At 28.9% G+C, this 13,060-nt stretch overlaps 1 protein-coding gene across 1 annotated transcript; it reads right to left on the bottom strand.

The window, feature by feature from the left end:
* Positions 1-9: 9 nt before the first annotated feature.
* LOC135963439 (uncharacterized) lies at positions 10-2,105 on the bottom strand. Its single transcript, XM_065515281.1, has one exon. It carries the CDS (start codon positions 2,075-2,077, stop codon positions 419-421), a length of 1,659 nt encoding a protein of 552 aa, XP_065371353.1. The 5' UTR covers positions 2,078-2,105; the 3' UTR covers positions 10-418.
* Positions 2,106-13,060: the final 10,955 nt, after the last annotated feature.

Here is a 13,060-nt window from a genome sequence, read left to right on the forward strand (position 1 = left end):
AACACCAAATTTTTATTGGGTAAATACAATATGTATTATATATGTATATATTATGTATATTCGTTGTACATATTATAAATGTACTTTTTATATTGCGTAAAAATTAAATATTTATTTAAATTTAATTCATAGTTTAATGTATGTTTGTATTAAAAATAAATTTCAACTTATGCTACAAATAATAATTCTTATAAAAATAAATCTTCGAAAGTCACAAACAAACAAATATCGAAAAATTATTAAACAACAAAAATCAAAACAATATCAGTCTATAGTATTCTCTCTCTAGCAAAATATTTTATAGGTATATTTTTGCCATCATTAGATCATCTTTGCTTATCGGGTATTTTCAACTCTAGCCGACTCTCTTTTTATATATTTATTCGCTACTGTAGTAGCGTTCGCCAGTAGTTTTCATTCAATGCACCGGTGGTATTGTGAGACGAGGAGATTTGGCCTTTGTTTTGTGTCTTTTTTGTAGGAATGTTTTTACCGATTCCAAAGGCAACTGGAAGTGATAATAAGCACAATAGGGCAATGGATCCCAATAAGTAAATAACGCTTCTCGTTTATCTAGGGCTGCGGATGCACTTGTTGCCTCAAGAGAACACCATTGGGCTGTTAAAGATGCCAGAGACGATTCTTCTTCATTAGTTCCCACTAGACTCAATGGACGCATGTGAGCACACTTCATGGTGCGACAAAGTATTTGAGCGTGTGAACGATTATAGCAAATATAGGGCAGAGAAACGCCCAAACGTATGCCCAGTGGCAGAAACTGTCCGGTCGTTGAACATTTAATCAAACGAAAACTTATGTGACAATTGATAGGACGTTGGAAACGTACTTTGGCAAAGAAAGTTTTGAGCCAGTTGTCTATTAAGGTGGCATCAGTGGCCGTGGTAGCCACAGTCGATGTGACGGGTACAAGATTTTTTGTGTCCTGTTCTACGCGGCAAGTTACATTTGCTACCACTTGCGAATTTTTCACCGTAGTGCAAGTGACATATTGTTCGCCTGGCACATCTCTAACCACCAACCACTGTTGACGTTCACTAATTTCATGGGAGAAGCGTAAGTCACGTCTTTGACGCGGCAACATGTACTTAAAACGTTCCAAAATGCCTTGCATGCCTACGGCCACCAAAATGTTTCGAAATTGTCGTATGAAGCCCTGTTCGTATAATTCCCATAATTCACGGACCGAGGATAAGGCCACATAAGGAGGTAGTTCAATATTTTGGGCCGCACAGCGTTGGTAGAATTGTAGACAATCATCTAGTATTAAAGTCTCCTGTACACCGGTCATAAATGTAGCACAACCCAATAATTCCAAATGAGGCTTAGCTACGGCATCGTAATATGCAGGACTGGTAGCACAAACCGGTATATAGACAGAGGGTTTTTCCATGCGTACAATATGACAGAGCGCCGATACATAATTATCCACATGGTGTGGATTCGGTTTGGGCACAGCATAAAACTTATCTACAGCCGTCGAAAAACGAGCTAACCCAAATAATCCATCAAATTCGAAAACAACTACACGTGCTCCCGAAGAATAAAAATTACGTGCCAAATGTAAGGTTTGCATGGTGCTGCCACAACTTATGAGGACAGTGCGCTTGTGTGCTCCGTTCTGTGAACCCAACTCATGATTAGTAGCGGTATCTGTACTCAGAATCCATTTACATAGTTCGACGGGTATTCTTAAAAGTTTCCAGAAAATCCATAACAATGCCGATAGCCAAAAACTGGGTGCTGCTATAGACAGAGGTATATACAGAAGATAACGTAGTATCAAAACAATCAGATTCACTAAAAGATTTGGCCAGAATAGCAAAATACCGCGTACACGTTTGCCAAATGGCTGTGTGGGCAGATTTGGTTTATTGAGTAAATCCTTATTGATGCCCGTGTTGGAGCGACTCATAGATGGTGTAGTTATATACTCGTCATCAGATTCCTCTTGGCTGGGATTTTCAGGTATTAGATCCAAAGAGTTGATGCGACGAAACTTTGAGCGTGCATAACGTAACTGACGGGCATAATCTTGTTTCGTTTGAAAGTCTGACATTTTTTTTTTTTAATTTGAAATATCGTTAATAATATCCGTAGTACACAATGCACTAATTAAATATTTTAATTTAGTTGCAATTAAAATATTAATCGTAAAATCTTATAAAATGTCGCGAATTTCATTACTTTCCGTTTATAGATTTGTATTCGAGTATTTTTATTTATTTTATTGCTATTATTATTATGATTTTAATAAAATATATTTGATTCGCGCTCGTATCTCGCAACGGTCAGATCTGCAGTACGGTCTGCTTTCGATTGATCAATGATGTTGTTTCGTTAGTAGTAGTATCTCATCCATAATCGATGCATACGTGAGGAATCATTTTCCGATTTTGTTGTTTTTGCCTGTTTTTTTATTTTATTTTACAATCGATTTCGACTCACATTCATATTATCATCCATCACACATCCAATATTTCACTGGATCTTCGTTTATTTATATTTTTATTTTCGTTGCACTTAAAAATTATTTCATTATAATTAATGTACTAGTTGTATTAAACCGTAATACAATATTAGATCAAAATATTATAACAGCTTTAAAAATGTAAATTAAATTTAATTTTTCAACAGGTAATTTAAAGGTTTTTTAAATTAAGTTTTATGTTAGACTTTGCTGAAATTTGAACATATTTTTCATAACGATTGAAAATAGTTCCGCATCCATAGAAAAGCGTTTTATTGACACCTCTTCTATGGTGTGTTTTTTTCTACGAACTTATTTTTTTGGGAATTTTGAGGAGTGCGGGACGGATGAAAGCAATATAAAAGTTGGAAAACTTTCGATTTGTTAAAATTCCCTTTAATCGTAGGTTTTAATAAGCTTTAATCGTAGGTTTAATAAGCTTTAATCGTAGGTTTAATAAGCTTTAATCGGAGGTATTTATAACTTTTTATCGGAGGTATTTATAAGCTTTAATCGGAGGTATTTATAACTTTTAATCGGAGGTATTTATAAGCTTTAATCGTAGGTTTCAATAAGCTTTAATCGGAAATATTTATAAGCTTTAATCGGAGGTATTTATAAGCTTCGATAGAATTCTAAGCATTAGGAATTCCTATTTAGGATTTTGTTAAGAATATATACCACAATAATAAGAATAAAAGCCACAATAATTAGTTCAAAATCTGTCAAAATATTGCCGCACCAGTTAAAATTAAAAGTTAATTATTGTTCTTTGTATAAAAATCACAATCTTTGTGCCTAAAGTTTTCCAATGTCTAAAACAAAAACTGTTGCCGCCGTTTTAGCTGTTGTGTTACTTGATGTTTTAATCTCTGTTTGGCCCATTGCTCTGTTGAGCGATCTGTATTATCACGTACTTTGATCCTCTTTTTTTTTTGTTTGTATTTCTTATAAAACATTTCAAAATTGCATTTAAAATAAATTCAATATTATGCATATTTATTGCTCCGTCAACTGATAAGTAATTGAACCGGCGTCGCGTCGATATTTTGGTGTCTCACTTTTTTCAATTGAAATGATGGCAAAATATTTAATATTACAAACTACTTAATTGCAAAAATTGTTTTTAATATTTATATAAAGAATTATGGCAAATAAAATATTTATTGTAGTTACAAATAATTTATGAAATAATGATGAACAATTTGTTATTACAAATTAAAAATCTGTCTAGAACTATATGTGTAGATTTAGGGCAAATAAATAATAACTGCTCCTGAAAACACATGGCGCCCGCGTCCATAACGTACAAAATAAATTGGTTATCATTGATTTGTAGCGCTCGCCGTGATGGCCTCTGCAACGATGTTATAGAAAATACGGACCTTGTGCGGTTTGGAGTCATCACACATATCCCAATTTTAATTGCTACATAGTATTTTATCCGAAAATGCACACTATCGACCACTATAATAAAGTTTTTTGGACGAACTACAAAATCGAGTAACTTGCCATTAATATTTGGCATCATTGACTATATAATATACACCATATTTGACACACTCCGCCAAAACAACATAGTCCCCACAGAATGTCAAGATTTAACCGCCATTATGGAAAAACATTAGATAAAATGAAAACACAGTAGATATAAAATGTTTATAGTAGGGATGGGATTAATCAATATAATGATTAATCAACTATTCTGATTAACCAAAACTATAAAATCAATTAATTTGAATTTTAATTTGTCAAATTTGAATATTGCTTTCAACAAAATTTAAAAGAAAAAAACATAAAATAAGCAAATTAATAAGAAACAGAGCTTCGAGTTAATTAATTCAATTTGAGTTTATTCGCTAAAATCTTAATTAGGAATTAAAAAATATAAGCCATTCTTTCCATAAATCCATTCCCAACATATAATTATTTAACTTCATACGAAGGCTTTTATTTAAATATAATTCATTCATCGTTCAATAAATTCAGAATGGATTTAATTCATAATAGAACTCATTCAACTTTAAAGAATTTAATTTTTGTTAATTCAAATTCATAAACATATGTATATAAAAATACAAGGTCTAGCTAAAGCTAGAAACTTGAAATTCGGGTAAAATATCTTTTCTTCATTCAGTTTTGTTCTGCTATTAATCATTTAAAGGGCACTGCTACACGTTCAATATACTATATTGACCGCGATCCAGTATCTCGATATTTATTGAACGTGTAGCATGCTGTATTGATGAATCGCGATCCAAATCGCAGAATAAGCTAATTTTGCGTGATCCATTACAATGGATCGCGATCCAAATATATATTGAACGTGTAGCAGTGCCCAAAAAATTAATTGAAAAAAATTTAATAATTTTGAAAGCATGAATGCAAAACTTCAGTCTATTTACCAAAAAATACATACAAACTAATAAGCAAACAAACATTGCAAGTTAAATAAAAGCTTGCAAATAACAAATGTTACACAAAATTTAAATAATTTATTGGAAATTATTCAAAGTTTTGACTAATCAATAATTCAAGAACTTTGAGCAATAAAAAACAAAATTATTCAATTAATTAATTATGAATATGAATAATTAAATGTTTCATTAATCGAATAATTGATTAATCAGGATCTTAGGATATTAATCGTACATCCCTAGTTCAAAGTAATTTGTTTGCAGATTTTAAAAATGTAATTTTTAGCCCCATTTCTACGATGTCTGGTTATTTTTTTAACCTAAATTTATAACCGGTTGTTGAAAAATAAATAAATAAATAAAAAAAAGTTATTATGTCTGTTAAAATAATTATTGTCAGTATAACTTTAGTTTAAAAAATTACTAAACATTGTGAAAATGGGAATAAATCGCTAGTTGCTGTGAGTCTTGAAGTAACTCATAGTTAAGGATTTTAAGTTTTAATCGCAACCACCTAATGTACTATTTATTTTACCAATTGTATTATTTCCATAGGAGATAATTGTACAAATAATTAATATTAAGATTCACAAACAAATAAACAAATGATCCAATTTAAAAAATGTATAGGCACTGTTGTGGTATTCACCACCTAGTACGTATTTAGGAACATTGTTAAATATAAATTATTTTATTATCATTTGCACCTATATTTTCTATATTATATATGAAGTATGTTGATAATAATTTATTTTAAAATAGAAATACATCTTAAATTAATATGGTTTATTTGCGGAAAGACTGTCATAACTTAAAAACATATAGGGTACATTTCTAAATGCAATAAAATTGTGCATTATTAATGCATTCAACGTGTGACGTAAAGCAATGATGCCAAAAATGTATGTAATTTCGAATCATAAAATTGCATTATGATGCAGTGATTCAATATTACTGCCATACAGAAATACTTATAGAGTGGAAACTAGAAAAGAACTTAAACAAAAAAATTATTCAAAAAATCATACATACGAGTTTTGTTTTTGTTTTCACATAGTTTTTTTTCTAATACATTCTCACAACTTAGGTATTTGACAACTGAGATAGGTCTTCGACAGGAGAGTTTCCGATCAATGTGTATTTATTTATGATTACTTACTGCCTTTTCGAAATAAATTTAATGTCTTATCTCATTGAGTTATTTTTCGATATACATATGTATGTAAATAATATAACAATAGATTATTCATAAACTATATTTAATTAATTAATTTAATTTTATAAACCTGTAATAAATTTAAAAATTGATTATGAACAAGTAAGAGAGCTATATTCGGCTGTGCCGAATCTTATATACCCTTCACCAAATTATACTTCAAAATACATATTTTAAATATTTTTTTTGTCGAATTGTTATTTTAAAATTTTAAATTTTTTTTGTTTTTTATTTTTTTTTTTGGTAAAAAAAATTCGGGTTAAAAAATATTTATTTCGATTTAGACCCATTGAAGGTCTTATATACGTCGTTGGAAAGGTCTTTGAAATGTCTATCATTAGATATCCATATTGTCTATATTAATGACTTAGTAATCCAGATATAGGTCAAAAATAGGTAAAAAATCGAGGTTATCCTGTTTTTTCCTCATATCTCAGCAATTTGTATACCGATTTTGCTGATTTTAAATAGGAAACTTCTCGAAAGCATGTCTGACAGAATTATTGAAGATTAGGATCCCGACGATATCTGTGGTCTTCAGAAAATTGATTTCAACAGACAGACGGCCATGGCTTAATCGACTCCGATATCTATAAGGATCCAGAATATATATATTTTATACGGTCAGAAAATTATATTGTGGAAATTACCAACGGAATGACAAACTTATATATACCCTTCTCACGAAGGTGAAGGGTATAATAAGACCTCTAGTATTTAATAAATTATTTTAATTGCAGTTTTTGCAAATTAAAATTTTCGAATTATGACATTCTTCTCGCCAATGTAGATACATCTACAAATGTAGTATATTTATATGTAGGTATATACAATTTTGACCACTCATTCATTGTATGATATTTGGTCGAAGAAAAGGTTGTAAAGATCATTAAATCAAAATAATGGAAAAAAAACACAAAATTTGTTGATAAGAATTCCAATATTTATTTTGCAATAAGACATTCATTTAAACTTAATTAAATAAAAACCTAAAGAATTTTTATATTTCAATTACCGTAACTAGGAGAGAAACTAAACATCTCAAAACAAAACATACATACCTATGTACCTATGTATATATATAACTATAAACTAGTGCTGAATAAGAGATAACCTTTTGTGATCCGAATAAAATATAAAAACTTTAGACTTTGAGGGCGGGCATTATAAAATGTATACGATTAATAAAATGATTCTTATGTTGAAATGGATCTACTTAAATAACACCAGAAACATAACTAATACATATTTTTTACGTTGGGGAAAAATACCCCGCTCAGACAGACATTTCATTGAATTGCTCATATTTCATACACTAGACAATGATTAATACTTGCTTATAAATAAGCCAGGGCAAGTTTTTCAAGTAAACTGTTTAAAAAGTAAGCTTTTCGATATTTTACAAGATTCAAGACAACATTTTTCTTTAGCTGAACAATAATTAATTTAAACATTCACCATAAGCTTTGGTGAACAATCGGTCTGATTCAACGGCACTTTTTTTTTCAAATTATAGAAGTAAAGTAAAACTTCCCGCATATGACGCTTTGTTGGCACAAAATTAAAAACTTATTGTTTACACTATAATGGTCAATAACTAAGTGAGAATAAATGACAGATACGTACATTTCAAAATGACATATGTGCCGAATCTTATATAGCCTTCACCAAAAAATTTTAAATATTTTTCGGTAAACAAAATTAATTTTTTTTCCAAAGTTGTTTTTTTCATTTTTCGTAAAAAAAAGTTTTTCGACTTGTTTTTAAAATTTTTTTTTTTGTTTTTTAAATTTTTTTAATATTTAGCGAAAAAAAACTTTTGGTGAAAATAAATTCAGGTTAAAAAATATTTTTTCCGATTTTGACTCATTTGTGGATCAATTCAGCCATTTGTGGATCAATTTTCTCAGACAGACATGGCTTAATCGACTCCGCTATCTATAAGGATCCAGAATATATATACTTTATAAGGTCGGAAAATTATATTGTGGAAATTACAAACGGAATGACAAACTTACATATATGTACATATATACCCTTCTCACGAAGGTGTATCCCGCATTTGTAAGTTACTCCCAATACAATAAATTAATTTAAACTTTAATGTTTTTGATTTTTCAATGCTTTTTTCTGCACAAATAGGGATGACAACAATCCCAAAAACTTTTGAAATTTGTGATGGTTTTTTGTTCCTAATTCAGTCATTTTTCGATTTTCTTGATTTCCAATGATTTCTTGAACGCCCGGGGTCCCTACGAAATTTGGGGCCTTCAGAATGTTGATAAAAGTCGGGTTTAACATATTTTTATCGAAAGTTGTATTTATAAGACATTCACTTGACATACATATTGTCTACACCAATTCCAATTGAATTTTACAAATTTCTATTTGTATTTCAGAATTTTCTAATTGAATTTCAAAATAATTACAAATTCTGAAATACAAATAGAAATTTCTGAAAAACAATCGGAAAGTTCTGAAATATAATTGAAAATTTCTGAAATTCAATTAGAAACTTCTGAAATACAATTGGAAATGGTGTAGTTTAATTAAAATACGCCAATTTTACTGTAATATAATAAGAAATTAATAAGTTAACTCTTGATTCTACAGGTCAAAAGTTTAGTTTTTTTTAAATTTTCTTTAAATGGTAAGAATCGGCCCATGATTTCTCCTAGCACCCATACAAATATCTTCCCAGGCTATGGCTCTATGATCCATAAATGTCTATAGAATAGTGGTATCCATAACATTTGGTATTGAAATTAAGAAAAATATGATAAAAAGAAATGTGGGTATTTAATATTCGGCACAGCCGTATATAACACTCTTACTAGTTCATCTTTATACTCTTATATATACTTAATAATATCCCAAAGTTTTGAAAACGTTTAAATTGGGACGACTTTTTTGGCATGCGATGGGAACGTTAACACAGTTAGATCGGGGTAATTCTTAATAACTCCTAAATTTGTCAACCTATTTTAGTCACTTGTATTTTTTTAGAAACATCATTCAGTATAGATTTCGAATTCGAAGTGAAAACCAAAAATAATTTTTTTCCAGAAACCTGAAAAGTCCCCATGGTCTTATTAACCAAAATTCACTGTACCTTTACCATACATAGTTATTACTACTTCCTTTCAGTATTTTATTATTTTTTTTTTGTACTAAAAAAGAGTACCATTATAATGCATTATTAGATGCAATTTGTTGCACCATGTTGTTGTCGTCTATTACTAAAAATGCTTTGTGGATAAAATATTTGCGGTAAATCACGTTTTATTTTTATTTCTTTTGTGGTGTCCCTGGAAACCAGGAATTTGTTAATTCAATGCTCATCGTTGTTTCTGCAAACCCCACCACCCCAACTGAATTTAACACAAGGAATATTAAACTTAACGCTCATGAGAATTTGAAGTCTAGTAATGTATTTATTTTTTTTTCAATTTCAACTGTGAGTTCTAAAACAAGGAAGTATTTTAACGGTTCGTTTTTTTTTTTGTTTGTTTGCTATTTTTGTTAAAGTTATTACGTCTTTGAACACTGTGCTTCTCTATATTCCTAGAATTTAATACAAAAAATAGTAAAGAAAGTTTTTTGTATCTATGCCAACAAAAACACTATAATTGGAACTCCAAAAAACGAGGCGTTAAGTTAAACAAATCAGTTAAGAATTTCCAAGTTCTCAATTTACACTTAATCGGTTAACAACGAATTAGAATCTAACGCGTTGAAAAGTAAATGAATATTATTTCAATATAATTTTTAATTTTCATTAAAAAAAATATATAATTGAAAATAAATAATATATTAAAAATATTTACTGAAACGAATTTGAGCGGATTGGATTGTATTTACGGTTAGTTGAAAAATAATATCAGAAAAATTTATCAAATTTAAAATAAATAAAAATCTGTGTCAGATTAAAAGAAAAATAATTACTTTATTAAGAAACCAAAAAGTGTACTTTTGAACTTTTATTTATAAAGAAATATGAATAATAAAAAATAAACTTTGGATAAAAAAATATGTATTACTAATTTGAAATTAAAAAAAAAATACAAATTAAAAAAATGTTGCATGTTTCAAGTTCGCTAACTTTATTCAATAATTATTTAAAACACTTTTTGTGTCAACAATTCAATTAAAACTTTTTTAAAGTTTCAATGTGAATTTATATAAAGTTTTTTTTGAATCTTGCAGTTTATTTGAAAATATACCAAATAAACTAGCAAGATTCAAAAATATTTCAATTCGTACATGTTAAAAAAATCTGAGTCCGTATCTATAAATAGTGTAAAAATTAATTTAAAAACATTATACATACATACATATGCTTTTAAAGACAAAATATGCTTCATCATGTTTTAGAAACTTGATTTTAAAACTCTTATTTCTATATGGAATATGTATGTATGTATTCCCAGCTAAATCCAGAAACTCAAAGCACTTCTTAAAATAACAACAAAAAAAAAATCAATGCATTTTTCAAGTCCTATAACGCATTTGAAAACATATTTTGCAATCAATACGAATTCAAAGAAGTGCAAAATACTGTGACTGAAATTTTGAACCAACGAGCCATAGGTTCTTAGATTTAAAAAAGCGTTTACAAGGGATTTTTAGATTTGTATACCCTTCACCATGAATGGCATGTTTGTCATTTTCCGTTTGTAATATCTACATTTTTCATTTGCGGCCACACAAATTATATACATATATTCTGGATCCGTCTGAATATTGAAATCAACTTTCCGTAGCGGGCAAATAATTTACATATATGATTCATATATCAATATATCCGCTATAGACCCGGTTCATTTAAAATCGAGAAAATCGCCCCTCAAATGGCTGAGATATAAGGAAAAAAACCAGGACAACCTCCATGTTTGATCTAGTTTTGATCTATATCTGGATTACTAAGTCATTAATATAGACAACGGCGTTTATAAGGCCATAGTAAGACGGACCTACAATGGGTCAAAATCGGGAACATATTTTTAATTTTTTTAAATAAATTTTCAAACATTTTTTTTTAAAATTAAAAATGAAAATAAATTTAAAATTTAAATTAATACAAAATTTAAGGTTCTCCAGAATTTCGTAATTCACTTTGTTTAATAATATAATAGACTTTTGAAATGACAGATTGCATTATAAAATTTATAGTGAGAAAAATGGATTATCCATAAAATTTAAACATACTACTCTTCGAAGTTCAGTACAAAATAAAGGTTTACAGTGACTACACTCTAGATTACTTTGAGACACTAAAGTGCCAATTGACTTTACGCTAGATTAGCTGGGATGACTCTCTAAACTACAAAGAGCACATACGTTATAAATGACCCAAAACATTGGAGTCAGCCAAGTGTTTGAAAAATACAAACAATCACAAACATGCTTCTCCTGTAAAGATGTCCAACAATATTATTTTAACTTGTTCACTACCAATATTATTAATATTTACATGTACATACATATGTAGTTTGTACCAAATGAAATGACATAAACTGTCAGTTGTTACTGTAGTAAATGACATTAAAATGTTTTATATGTATGCAGTTCTTTACTGCAGTTGAATCAGTGAAGGCCAACTCCGAAAATAATGACATTTATAAATACAGTTGCCAGTAAAAAAATGGCTTAAAACTGCATCCTATTAATATGTTATTTTCTACAATAATAGTTAACTTACATATGAGGAGCCGAAGAACAAAAGGTACTTTTTCGCATTTTTTCAAAAATTGGTTTTATGTTACTTTTATAGTATTTGGGTTGAAATCTTCTAGAAACAATCAAGTTAGCAAACTTTATTTACTAAGTAAATGGGTTCTAAAAAAATTTGTGCTTAACAAAACTAGTATAAAACGAAAAAAAAATTTAATTTCAATGAGTAATTTTTTTTAATATTATCGTTAGTTTTTAACAAAATGTACTTTTTTTCTTTATTTTTTAACAAAAGGTTATTTTTCCGATATTAAAATGGTTTTATATCAAACATCCTTAACATTTAATGTGGTGACTTATGACAGTTATATGTATTAGTGAATGGTAAATCGATAACGATTATGGTCGAAAAAAAAATAATTTCGTGATCGATTATATACTCCGATTTTTATGCTGAAATCGATTTTTGATAACTATTAATCGAAATAGAAATAAAATTCGGAATTTTTAGTATTGTCTACGTTTTTTGCTTTCATTAAAATTTGCAATATATTAATCTTCAGCTGACATCGGAAAATATTCACGGTGGACCTAATTTTTTAATGCGAAATTTTTTCAACCTTAAGAAATTTTTATGCTACGACATTTTTTCCATAAAATGTTGTCAAATGTTTGCCGTTACGGTTTATAAAATGAGCACCTCAACATAAAGTAGTTATAATACTCCAAAATATGATTTTAATCCCTAATTATAGCGTATATGGGTAATTGCTATAGTTCCCAAAAATGCAGGTCGATTATTAAAAAATCGATTATTGGGTTCGATTAATCGTCTGTAAAAATCAAAAATAAAATGGTTGATCGAAAAGTCGAAAATCGATTATTAGCTTGTCATACCATTCACTAATATGTATCTATTGATAAGTAAGAAACTTGTTACCATTTCCAGGTTCATGCAGTTTTTTAAGGGCACGAAATAAAACTCATTTGCCCAAACATTTTAAATGAGCGAAAAAGTACCTTTTGTTCTGCGGCTCCTCAATTTGTCGGGTTATATAAACACGAAAAATTTATTTTACGCTAAACTATGCACAATACACTTGTTTATCTATACAAAAGATATCAGTATATTCTGTTGTTGTTAACTGTGGCTAAAAAAACACTAATGTCTTTCATTATGTTTCAATTGGTATATATTTATTTTCGCTTTCTGACAAATTAAAATTTTGAGTTGTGTCACTTTTGAACTGGGTGGAAGATATGTAA

This window comes from Calliphora vicina, chromosome 1 (assembly GCF_958450345.1).
Source record: "Calliphora vicina chromosome 1, idCalVici1.1, whole genome shotgun sequence".
In the NCBI taxonomy this organism is placed as follows: domain Eukaryota; kingdom Metazoa; phylum Arthropoda; class Insecta; order Diptera; family Calliphoridae; genus Calliphora; species Calliphora vicina.

Excerpts from the sequence above, each read along its gene's own strand:
- LOC135963439 (XM_065515281.1), bottom strand. The coding sequence starts at position 2,077 with ATGTCAGACTTTCAAACGAAACAAGATTATGCCCGTCAGTTACGTTAT.